The sequence below is a fragment of the Bombyx mandarina genome, chromosome 13 (genome assembly GCF_030267445.1).
Source record: "Bombyx mandarina strain Sakado chromosome 13, ASM3026744v2".
Taxonomy (NCBI): Eukaryota; Metazoa; Arthropoda; class Insecta; order Lepidoptera; family Bombycidae; genus Bombyx; species Bombyx mandarina.
In genome coordinates this window covers 6,034,118-6,047,622 of record NC_143220.1, presented here as the reverse complement: position 1 = coordinate 6,047,622, position 13,505 = coordinate 6,034,118, and the positions used below count along the sequence as shown (strand labels likewise).

Below are 13,505 nucleotides of genomic sequence, written 5' to 3'. Positions count from 1 at the left end.
AGACGCACGCCTGATACCGCTGTGTCACAAGCTTAATATGAAAAGCCTCAGTTAAATATACATCCGAAAAAGAATGTGACAATACCTTCTTTGTCTTCGTTCTCATGTCGTCGTAGCAACGTTCTTCGTGCAAAGTTCTAGTGTCGCCCATTTGCTTTTCGATCATTTCTGGTTTCTGTAAAATCATTTAACTTAGGTACGATTATTCGAAGACAGATTGTTTTGTTTCTAAAATACCCTGGATTTAGTAAAGCTTGGTAATCAGGAATAGGTAATTGGGTAAATAGAGGTCAAAGGCGGATCCAGGGGGGGGGGGGTCATGGGGGTCACGACCCCCCCTGAGCTACATCCAAGACTTAGATGAACCACTAATTAAACAATGATTTTATTTATATATTTTGTCACCATACAGATTTTATGTAACTACATACCTTCAATATATAATTAATTCAATATAATATAATAATTTTGTATGATGGCGGAATGAACGCATTGAAAATTTGACTATGTGACCCCCTCCTGGCGCCAAAGCTGGATCCGCCCTTGATAGAGGTAAAGCGTCTTTATGTAAGTAATAATACATTACATACAGCCACCGTTGATATCAGCAAGACCCCAGAGGTCTATAAGCACGTATTATTTAGAAAGTGGGATAAAACAAATCTAGTACGAAACTGATATAAATAATTAAGTATTATTTCCGTATTCTGTGATCACTCAAGTTAACCCATACGTCCAAATTCAGATCTGACGAAAATGCTCTGTGTTTCTAAATTGTAACCTAGTAACTGGCTGTTCGCATCTAATTAAATTTTAATATTATTATGCCCGCTATTAGTGTAGCAAGATTATTTTTAATGATACTTGTAATAGAGCTATAGATCCATTTAGATATCAAATTTGAAATTAAACCGACCATTTCAACGTCCCTAGATCTCTGAGATCCTGGTACATCGCCCAACAAATGCGCAGACTTGGTCATTTTCTTTGTCATCTTGGCATTCGTGAGCATTTTGACGTGCGTGCTTTGTGCTTTCTTCGCTACAATATTGGCGCGAAGTTCATTATATCCGTGCATTTCAGCTTCGGTGGCCTCATTGACAATTGTTTCTTCGATATTTTTATCATTTGCCGTATCAACGAGGCATTGTCTGAAATTATATATTATATATTAAGGCCTTATATTAGAGATTGTATCTGCCAGGGGCAGAGCCAAGCCGCTACCTACCGTTGTTTGTCTCCATCTGCAAAACTTTTACTAACAATCGAATTATCATTGGTTTTTACCTACGAACCTACCTACTACGATTCAGCACATAAGCAATGCCCCAAACGAAAACTTATTCCTAAAAAGTCATGGTCAGTCATGTTAGCTTAGTGCTGGTATATTTGATCACAGCTTCTTACTAAATAGCAATGGCAAAAAATGACTAACTTTCTGTATGCTAACGGCAATTTCGTACATAAAGACCTAATATTTATATTTTACTATACTACTTATTATTTTTCCCTTTTTAGTTAGTATTTTTAAACTTAATTAGATTTTTTGTTTTATTTATATTATAATAATTTATTTTCTTTTACAAACTTTCGCTGTTTTAATAGCTGTAAGTTTTGAAGACCACGATGTTAAAGTAAAACTACGATTAAAATACTCTCACACTCATAACCGAGAGGCATATTCTAATGACATCTCTGTTTCAATACGTCAAAAGTTTAGGCGGGAGAGCGCGCCAAAAAATTGACGTACACATAAGTACGCTTAAAAATATTACCCTCCTGCGACTGTTGGGTACAAAAGACGGGCACATAAGATTTTTGTTGTGTTATTTTGCTAGAAGTCTGAAGTTTTTGAATAAACTACCAATGAACCTGTTAGTATTGACGGAATACCCACCCGTGACACTGATTATTCTTGATAAATTCATATATATCCTTAAAGGCTTGTTGAATGTAGGACAGCGTGTTCTGGTCGATCGGAATCGAGCTCGAAGAACCAGAACTGCTTGAATAATCACCCGAACGCGAACTCGCTTGGAATGACTGTTCTGAACCTAGACAACCCAGATGGTAATTAGTTTTTATAATACGTAGCGTTACATGTTACGTAAAGTTGGAAAAGAACGAGCCCTTTTTTGCAGATTATTATTTACAGCAGGGAAACTCGAATCGATAACAGTTGTGGCAATTTAAAAGCGCCTATAAAGGTAGATATTTGGCAAATTAGCACCGCTCTGGATACCACAGTCTTCGATATGCCATACACACCGCCGAGAACAGAGGAAGATGGCGAAACAGCATCCAGAGAAGGATATTGGGAGGAGATAGTAACGATCCTCAGACATGAGGAATGCGACTCAGGGAGGAGGATAAAGGGTTATTTAAATAAAGATACATTTTACTCAATATAGAAATTACATAATTTATTAAACCCACTTACTACCTAAGTACTTATAACACTATAACATAAGGACTTCTTATCACTTAGGTAAATGTGTGAATAAATTCACGGGTCATCAATCTGGTGTTCGGCTATTACGGACCTCGTAGATATCAAAAATGGAGGGGAAATGAGCCAAAGGTACGGCACCAACAAGATGGTAGGACACCTTAAGGAGGACAGCTGGGGGCAGCATCCAACAGACGATCCACCTCGCAGCAGATCAATCTTCATGGAGATACTTACATACGTACATACATCGACATGAGGTCGAGTCTCAAACAATCGACTGCGACATCCTTCAGACTTAGCACAGTGCTGCAAATATCGATTAAAACGTACTCGAAAGTCTTTCAGTACTTTTATTTCCTCCTTGCGTCGTTTCCTTATTGCTGAGGGTCGTGACCACCCCTTTGTATCACCTTCGCCCGCACGAAGTTTCTCCATCTATTCTTGTCTCTGGCGGTGTGAAGGGCGTTGTGAAACGTGGAATCAAGAGCGATGTGGATCTGGTCAGACCAACGTATTGGACTGCGAGCCCGAGGTCTTTTCCCATCTAACTTACCAGTCACGATGAGCCTCTCGAGATTGCTACCATCCTTCCGTGCAATGTGACCGAAGTAGTCAAAGACTCTGCGAAGACACTCGGATGACAGCCGCGAGGAGATTTTGAGTTCTTGCAAAATTGATACGTTGGTCCGAAATGCTGTCCACGGAATACGCAGCATCTTTCTCCAGCACCACATCTCTTTCAATTAGTAATTACTTAATTACCTGACGACATGGCCCCGTTCGCCCACAACTTGATCTGCTGCTGTTTCAACTGCTTCATTTGATCCACTAGCTGTAGATTCAACTCCTCGAGTTGCTGTCGATGCGATATCTCTTCTTGAAGCTGCTCTTCGAGTACTTCTGTGTAATCTCTGCAAAGATCCATATTTGCTAATGTAGACAATTTTTATTTTTTTATTTTTTTTATTGCTTAGATTGGTGGATGAGCTCACAGCCCACCTGGTATTAAGTGTGGTTACTGGAGCCCATAGACATCTATAACGTAAATGCGCCAGCCACCCTTGATATATAAGTTCTAAGATCTCAGTATAGTTACAACGGCTGCCCTACCCTTCAGACCGAAACACATTACTGCTTCACGGCAGAAATAGGTATGGCGGAGGTACCTACCCGCGCGGACTCACAAGAGGTCCTACCACCAGTAGATGAGTTCGCATCCCTCGCACTGAATACCGCGGTGATTTTTTTCTCCCTACCTATTCGCTGTAGCTTAGGGGACTCTTAACTCATGAGAATTTTCTAATACTAGCCCGAGCGAAGCAGTACTCCGCAGAATATACCACCGGATCGAAATCGCGATCATAGATAATACACTTAATATTGAAATCGCGACTCACTGAGAAGATCCGGCGAGAAACTCAGTGGACAAAGTCTATGGGTTAGTTCTAGTAGTATAGTTCGGATGGTGACGAATTATTTAATTTTTTATTGCGCACATGAATTGCTTTAAATATTCTTGGCTATCTATATAAGCTATTTAGCGGGTTCTTACTAAGATTCTAATTTTTAGTTAATTTCCAATATTGAATAGGTAAAAAAGGCATCGAAATATGAAGTGAACCAATGTTATTGTTAAAAAGTACTTTGTTAAAGACATTAGTCAATGTTTACTAACTTTTCTTTTTTGACGACGCTACTCTTTGCTACGTATTTCGATGGCGCGTTTTTCGTTATCGTTCCTCTGTCTTTGACAGCTCCATTTCTAAAACAAAAAAATGATTTTCAAGCTTTAAAAAATTAAAAAAACGACAAATTAAGACTTATTACTACTATCTCCATATAGACTCTATATAGAATTCCATATAGAACTTTTTTTTTATTGCTTAGATGGGTGGACGAGCTCACAGCCCACCTGGTGTTAAGTACTTACTGTAGCCCACAGACAACGCAAATGCGCCACCCACATTGAGATATAAGTTCTAAGGTTTCAAGTATAGTTACAACGGCTGCCCCAACCTTCAAACCGAAACGCATTACTGCTTCACGGCAGAAATAGGCAGGGTGGTGGTACCTACCCATGCGGACTCGCAAGAGATCCTACCACCAGTAAACTCCATATAGAATTGTGAAGCTAAAACAAAATTACGTTTCTAACGAAAAATATGTCCATGATATATACGCTAGAGATTAATGATTAGTAATGTCAGTACTATGGAGTGAAATTCAAAAGACTTAAAGCCTTATATTTTAATAAGACTAAGTTGGTTTGTGATATCACAGAGTATTTCGTGTTTAATATTGACAAAAAATATTTAACATATTTGAATCTGGAGCCTGAGAAGCCATACAATAATTAAACCAATTGAAATCACTTACTTGACGACAGTTTTAATTCTTCCATCATTTGAGCAACCGCTAACATTTCCGAGCCATGAATACTGAAAAATCAACGTAGTCAAACGTTATTGGAATCCAGACACAACGTGAATTCGAAATACGCAGGTAAAGGCCAATTTTCTTGCTTTCCTACCGGTGAAACCGTATGAATGATTAGCGCCAGGAAAGGGGTAAAGGATAGTGTCTGCACTCGTTCAAATGGAAGGGGGGAATATACCTAGTCAGGTCATAAATTCTGTCACATGTTTAATGTAAAATAATTGAAACAAGTTTATTCATTATGTAACCATTCATAAACCAAAATAAACTTAACAAAACATAGATTCTTATGACACTAAAGTTTATTCAAAATGTTCTCCGTGATTTTGAATACAGGCCTTCAATCTGCGCGGCCAGTCGTCTATCGCAGCACGAACGAGGTCCATGTCAATATCGGCGGCTGCCTTAATCAAGGATGTCTTGAGTGACTCCAAATTGGGATGAGGCTTTGAGCACGCCTTTTCCTCCAAGTGTTGCCATATCTTGTAATCTAACGGATTCAAATCTGGACTGGAGGAGGGCCAGTCTTCGTGCCGGATGAAGTCGATTTCACGCGCCGCCAGCCAGTCTTGTGTGCTCTTCGCTCTATGAGCTGGCGCCGAATCTTGTTGGAATACCCAGTGCCTGTTATTGAACATGGTATGAGAAACAGGTTCCACAAGGTTCGTCAGGACTGTATTTTGATACACAACTGCATTCGTTTTTACACCTTTCTCACAAAAATGTACCTCTGTTAAGCCCCAATAAGAAACTCCCAACCATACCATGAGCGAGGATGGAAAATGACCTCGTTGGACACGCGGAATACGGTTGCTCGCTTCTTCACTACTGTGTGCGTACACCTTATCATTTTGTTTGCTGTAGCTCTCTTCTACGGTAAAAATTTTTTCATCCGAAAAAAGAATTTCCCGATATTTTTTTCCCGCGTACCGCTTCAACAAAGCGCGGCATCTCTTCAGTCTCAGGTCCATAGACGAACATTCAAACGATGTCCTGTTTTTCTTCGATATGCCCGAAGCCCTAAGTCTTCATTTAACACCCTTTTCACCGTGGTTCTGCTTAACCCCATCTGCAGGGCTAACAGTTTCTGCTTACGTTTGGGATTTCTTTGAATTCGCGCCTTCACAGCTTTTATCACTGCTGGAGTCCTAACAGACCGAGGGCGACCACTTCTTGACCTGTCATCTACACTAGAGTCTTCATTATAACGTTTGATGGTACGATAAACGAATCTTTTGGAATATATTCAAATTTTTCAGTATGTTAAAAATTTGAATTGGCGCGTAACCGCAACGATGCAACGCAATAACTGCAACACGGTCTTCTTTAAGCGTCCACTCCATATTTAAAAATGAGTAAAATTCTAAAAGTATACATTTTTATTTTCATGAACAATTCGAAATTCGAATTCAATAAACTTTTTTGTGGCCAGCATTCTAAAAGAAAAGTTTTTACTGTGTGACAATACTTATGACCTGACTAGTTATATATATAGGAATATATAATAGGTATTAAGGGGGGGACATAGAAAAATTTGATAAAAATACTCTTAAATCGTCCGTCATCAAAAAACCTGAGTATTCAAAGCGTCGAAAACAATATTGATTTTTTTATTGCCCATGTAGGCAGACGTGCATGCGGCCCGCCTAATTGTGAGTGTTTACCGTCACCCATGAATGTCAGCAATGCCATTGGCATAGCCAGGTCGCTGCCTACCGTTAAGTACTCTCCACAAGCCTCGTTTGAAGAAGCACATGTCATAGCGCTCGGAAAACACCGTAGAGGAGAGCTTATTCCGAAATTGGATGGTACGTGACAAAAAGATATCAGGATACGCACCGTGGATGAATGCAGTAGTTCTACGTAGTATGGATGAACTCTACAATATCAATAAATACGCAATAAATAGTTTTAATTATGCCTACGACTCGCAAAAACCGAAAAAAGTACTGAAAATACTCTTGTTATTGAAATGATATGAAATGCGTTTATCTCAGGCAACTTAAGCCCATAAAATTTTACACACAATTACATAATATTTAAATCAAAATATGTAAAATAAAATTAAAATTACAATTTATCAGAATGATTGAAATGATTCAACAAGATTATTCACCTGTCCTGCCGTTCCCCTTTCGTTAGCTCTGAGTGCAGACCTAACCTTGGATAGCGACTCGATAGAGATCTCAGAATTATGCCTCAAGTCTAAGACGACCAGGGTAGTGTTCGACCGCATCATGTTCAATGTAGCCGTTGCTGTTGCTTCTGTCAGACCGCAGTTTTGGACGTCTAGTGCTGTAGAAGTAATCATTGTCGTTGAAAAATTGCCGCCAAATTTGTCAATAATAACTGATTGTTATAAAAACATTATTTATTGCTTAGATGGGTGGACGACCTCACAGCCGACCTGGTGTTAAGTGGTTACTGGAGCCCATAGACATCTACAACGTAAATGCGCCACCCACTTTGAGATATAAGTTCTAAGGTCTCAAGTATAGTTACAGCGGCTGCCACACCCTTCAACAGTAAAACATTAAACGAAGAACTGGTATCGCAATATGCATTTACCTATGCCTTAATCAACCACTAATAGTTGTTGTATGGAAGAATTTGGAATAGATTCAATAGAGTAGCTTAACAACTGCCCACCTTTCAAATCCAACCCCTATCTTGTTTTTGAGACACTGGGTGGACGAAGCATCCAACACCGACTGTTACGGATATTTTGTGTCAGAAACTCACGAAACGTTCTCGGCAGAAGTAGGCAGAATTATGGAACTTACCCGTGCTTACAACTACCATAAATAATACTGCAAGTATATTTGATAAGCACCATAATATAATAATGTAATTGACTTACCACAAAATACGTGGTCATTAATCTGTATATACAATATTGTAGAAACAGAAATCCATACTAATACTATAAATGCGAAAGTAAATGTATTTGTTAGGTCACGCTTTCATCTAAGCTACTCAGCTGATTTATTTGATATTTTATATATATATGTTGTCAGAGGTACAGAAAAAAATATAAGGTATTATTGATGCAGAAATAAAAAATACTTTTCTGAGAAATGGAATTTCTATATTAAGGCGAGTAAAGCTGCAGGTTATAACAAATTCTTAATAAAAATAAACATTTGGCATAACTGCTGGCTGTAACTGTACTCTGAAAAATCTAGATACCTTTGATCCACAAATCATCAGCCAAGACCTCCAATAGCTTGGTGAGTCCAGCATCACCCAACTGAGTGTTCCCACAAAGGGTGATACGTCTCAGGCCAGCCATCGTATCGAGATCAGGGAGACGGTAACGTAATGTATGGATCCAGTTCTCGCTGTATCGATGTATCTTTTGGTACTGAATTAAAAAAAGGCAAATATCAAATGATGATCTTTAAATTAATAGTCAATAAGGTGCCTAGTCAGCGGACGTTTTAAGATACCATATACGCAGAATAGGGGCCGCTAATGGACACAAGAACGCCAGTATCGGGTCGCGTGGTGTCCTTTTATGTCTCACAAAAATACAATGTTCAACAATGAAGTAAAATATTCTGATAACGATGACGATGATGAACAATGTTCTTTGAATATCGGACTCCTATCCATTTCTATAGTAATATATAAAATATAAATATTTAATCCTTAAGTCTAAAAGTTGTTTGAATATGCCATGGTATCCAGTCGATTATTCACGTATGCCGATCTAATCCAAGATCAACTCACATAATTAATAAAAGTTATTTATTCCATTTTGATCTTGTTTATGTGTATTTGGCCGTCTATAAATGAATTCAATTGAATTGATAATTTTAATTACCGAATTGGTCTTTCTTGTTTTCTGGAATTGAACCTAAAGTGACATAACTACATACCGTGCCGGTGGCAGAGCACGTTGTGCTTGGTGTCACCGCGCGCTATCTTGCGTATTTATGCCAAGAAGCAAATACCGTTTAGAAGGTAACCTAGATGTAACCGTAATGCAGCTAAGACTTAGACTTCAAATTTAAACGCGGCCGGTGACATTGACCTTCTATTATATCCATAGTGCTCTATTCTGATAGAGCAGCATTACGTTTTCTGGTGTTAGTAAAAAACCTTAAAGATAAGAAACACAAAAGGGGAAAATCACCTTAACTAATTCAGCTATATAACTAGCTCCAAGCATAGTCAGTTCGCAACCTGACAGGTCTAAAGTCAAGACGTTCGGCAAACATCGGACCGCTTTGCAGATTGCCAAACATCCCGCGTCTCCGAGCAAGCATCGTTGGAAGTACAAGTGTTGGAGGGAGCTGTTTAAAAGGACCGCCTGAAAAAAGCATGAGCGCGTGTGAACGGGCTTTTACTCCCAACCTGCCTTAGGGAGCACCCGCTCTCTAGCTAAGCCATTCATCTACAGTCTTATATCCATGATGACCTGGAGCTTGACTCAGTCAGTAAGTATCTACAGTCGGCATCATTGCGCCACTTTGAGAAGGTGGCATGACATGAGAACCCTCTTGTTGTAGCCGCTGGAAATTACATACCCGATCCTGTAGACTGAATGGTAAATAGTCGACGTCGCCAAAACACGTCATTACTGATCCTCCCGATCTGTTAACGGTGCTTTTAGATATCACAAGTACCGGTCACCGTCCTCGTCGAACCCGTCGCTTGCGACGAAGGGCTCGACGAGCGAATTAACCCACAGACACAGCCCACTGAGTTTCTCGCCGGATCTTCTCAGTGGGTCGCGTTTTCGATCCGGTGGTAGATTATGCGAAGCACTGCTCTTGCTAGGGCCAGTATTAGCATCACTCCGGTTTGAGCCCTGTGAGCTCACCTACATGTTAGGACGAAGCTGAACTGGCTTCTCAAGGCTATTAGTATAGGTAGGAAAAAACAGCCTAAAAATATAATAACGTGAATGTTGTGTTGTTCTATTTCTCAATTTCTCTCTGACAATTTTTCCTAGTGAAACTGCATTACAAATCGGCGATTGTCATGATTTCGTCACTTAAAATACTTAGTATCTCTCGGGGGCTTGTTAGCAACATAATTATATTGCTGCGTTTACTGAGATTGAAATTAGAAAAACATAGTGGCCTTATAAAACCGTACCTCGCATAAAGGATTCAAATAAGGGATCTTCAACGGCAATCCTTCTAGCAGCAATGAAGTCAATAGGGTCGTATTGGACAAGAGTTGGGATATCGCTTCGACGAGATTATTCAGCATAAAATTGGTTAAAATCACAGCTCGTTTGTTTACAGTTTTTGCTAGTCGATCACAGTCGATTTGTTCTAGTACTGAGGAAAATATGTATTTTTTTTTATTAATACTTTTTAAGCACGCAAACGGTAGTTATTATGGTATAATTTGAATACGACATTTATGTAGAATAATAATTTATAACGCAAATATTACGACCCGTAACTACATAGTTATTTCTCTTTCAAGTTCCACTTCTGTTGCATAATGGGTGCTATCGATATTAATATGCACACACTCTTAATCACTCAATCAATAATGTTTGAAACTTAACATTCAAATGTAACTTTGTAAGAACAACAGACAACTATTTTTATCTAAGCAACAATTGTTTTGTTTTTAAATCTTAATCTTGTATGAGTATGTATGTTGATGCTTACCAGTTTTCACCGGCTGCCTGCATCGTATAGAAATAGAATGCAGACTTAAATCACAGCTCAAAGCGTTCAGTATCGGCGGCCAATCGGCATACTTAATTCTATCGACGCAGAAATCCAATATTTTTCCATTCCCGGTTGGCAGCACATTGTTTAGGGGCGTTAAATTTTGTAGTTTGCAACATTTAGCATAACACTGTTGGAATATACGGCTGCTCTTCGGTTCGACACCTTTGCCGACCATGTTCAAAAATCATCAAAAAAACATTCGTCCGATCTTCACGAATCACAGTTTCTCGCTTCGAAGAGCGATATTAAAAATGTACAATAAATAAATTTGATTTAGTTGTTGAATATTCTTCAAAAATTGAATTCCTATTAATGTCAATAGGACAACGATTTGTACTTGGAATCAACTGACTTTGACAGACTGAACAGGTATTTTTATTTCGTTTAAAGTTTCTGCAACTACATAGTATGTATTAAATAATATCGAGGGCTTAAAGCGTTAAGCGTTAAGTTTTAAACGACTTTTTTGCAACTTCATGCGCCATTAAAAGTAATAAAATTGGGAAAAAGCATTATAACAAAAAAAACATCTTTGAATAGAGTAAACTCATTGGAAGTTCAATCAAAAACATTGAGTTTTTGAAGTTTTTTTTTTTCCTACCTATGCTGGTAGCCTTGAGAGGCTATTTCAGCTTCACCCTAACGTGTGTAGGTGAGCTCACGGGGCTCAAACCGGAGAGTTGCTAACACTGCCCCTGGCAAGAGCAGTGCTTCGCAGAATCTACCACCGGATCGGAAACGCGACCCACTGAGAAGATCCGGCGAGAAACTCAGTGGGCTGTGTCTATGAGTTAATTCGCTCGTCGAGCCCTTCGTCGCAAGCGACGGATTCGACTTGGACGGTGACCGGTGCTTGTGGTGCCTAGAAGCACCGTTGATGGATCAGGAAAGTGTTGATGCTAATACGCACCAATACGCACAATAATAACGCATCTTTCATTACAAAGATAAACGTCGCGTATCTTGCGAAATGTCGCTTAAACCAAATACCCTTTAACCCCTCGATAATGAGATTTTACATGCAACTGGGAAGAGGATATGATAATTGTTTGTAACCACCGTTAGAATGGGCTGCTCTATTTGGTTTTTTTTTTTTTGGTCTGCAGGAAATCGCCGGACTTCCGCCCTCCCCTGGGGATGAAGGGCGGGGCATGTCGGAGTCGAACTGACTAAAACCTCCTGTCGCTCAACAACCCGCGTCCGAACCTCGCATGAGACAGAACCCATGAAAAGGCAAAGGGGGGAAAGTGAAGCGTTTAGTGCGGAGCACATCTCTCCCATCACCCTCCCCCTCGGGACGCCGGACTGGCGGTCGTCGGCGCCACAGCACGTATCATATTACACAGGTAAACATCGATTTCGCTACATTTCTCCGTAATAAGCAGAGAACGTTGTTTCTTCTATCGAGTAGCTGTGTATATTTGAGGACCATTAATCCTCCTAGTGTTTATGTTCTAAAATGTAAGGTTTCCTAAGCTTACATTAGCATGAAAGGATTCCACAAAGAAATCTTATTACCTTTTTAACATGTCCTAATACGTTGGTATGTATTTTTGTTTGTTTGTAACGAAATCTTTGAACTTCATTTTTTGACTTCAAGACGTTCGATTAACTTGAAAATTTGAACACGCATCACCGAGCAATGACTTAGTTTTATAACTTCAATTATAAGTCGTTTTAAGTTTTAAGTCGTCGTGGCCTAAAGGATAAGACGTCCGGTGCATTCGTATCGAGCGATGCACTGGTGTTCGAATCTCGCTGGCGGGTACCAATTTTTCTAATGAAATACGTACTCAACAAATGTTCACGATTGACTTCCACGGTGAAGGAATAACATCGTGCAATAAAAATCAAGCCCGCAAAATTATAATTTGCGTAATTACTGGTGGTAGGACCTCTTGTGAGTTCGCACGGGTAGGTACCACCGCCCCGCCTATTTCTGCCGTGAAGCAGTAATGCGTTTCGGTTTGAAGGGTGGGGCAGCCGTTGTGACTATACTGAGACCTTAGAACTATATCTCAAGGTGTGTGGCGCATTTACGTTGTAGATGTCTATGGGTTCCAGTAAACACTTAACACCAGGTGGGCTGTGAGCTCGTCCACACATCTAAGCAATAAAAAAAAAATAAAAAACTTCACTTTAATGTTATGCTAATAAGTACCAACGGGCAACCGGATTAAAAAAAAAATAATTCTTAGTTCGGTTTGTTATTTATGCGTGTTTTTTTAGTCTTTAAACTACAATGATGAAATTAAAGTATTTCAATAAAAAAAAACTACATTATATGTTTTTTCGATCATTCATAACTGTCACACCATTGCTAAAACTTGTCAGCCAGCTCTGTTTTCCATAGTTTTATCAGCTGTTCAATTATTTTGATAGGTATGCCGATATTTTGTTTATTTTTCGACGTTCTTAGATTTACATAAGGTTATTTGGGTTTTTGGGGGTATTATTGGGGTATATTTATTTTTTAAGCAATGCAGTCGGCACTTCGAACTTCGATTAAAAAGGTTCATTAATTAATTAGTAATTAAAAATAACATTTTCGTATTAAATCTTTTATTAATATAAATGTGTTTTTCTTAAAAAATAAATCGTTTTAACGCTTCAAATCACCGAATTAATACAGTATTTTAATAATATTATTGAATTAGTTAAAAATATTATTGAAATTAGTTGTTGGTAAACAAAATTTACGTATAGGTTTTATTTGAAATTTGAATAGTTATCGGGCAAGCGATTTATAAATTGTAGAGCCTAAATGTATGTATCAGCGGTACAGTGTTTTAAGAAAGAAAGAAAAAAGGAGTCGTGTATGTACTGATGTACGCACGTAAGAAGTTGAAAGTATTCTTTTGGCGTAATCGAATCATTTACAGATTCTAATATAAATAATTTTAATCTTAAACAAT

The 13,505-nt window shown here is 38.8% G+C and overlaps 1 protein-coding gene across 1 annotated transcript in view; it reads right to left on the bottom strand.

Annotated features, from left to right (window-relative positions):
- bmm (brummer) overlaps nt 1-13,505 on the bottom strand; it is a 59,758-nt gene that overhangs the window by 1,457 nt on the left and 44,796 nt on the right. The window contains exons 10-20 of the mRNA XM_089732306.1: nt 13,002-13,004; nt 9,995-10,182; nt 9,027-9,203; nt 8,078-8,252; nt 7,005-7,183; nt 4,829-4,890; nt 4,128-4,214; nt 3,215-3,363; nt 1,898-2,054; nt 917-1,151; nt 86-175 (exon numbers count right to left, since the gene is read on the bottom strand). Of these exons, the coding sequence (XP_089588432.1) occupies nt 86-175; nt 917-1,151; nt 1,898-2,054; nt 3,215-3,363; nt 4,128-4,214; nt 4,829-4,890; nt 7,005-7,183; nt 8,078-8,252; nt 9,027-9,203; nt 9,995-10,182; nt 13,002-13,004 (1,502 nt within the window). The remainder of the gene's footprint in view (nt 1-85; nt 176-916; nt 1,152-1,897; nt 2,055-3,214; nt 3,364-4,127; nt 4,215-4,828; nt 4,891-7,004; nt 7,184-8,077; nt 8,253-9,026; nt 9,204-9,994; nt 10,183-13,001; nt 13,005-13,505) is intronic.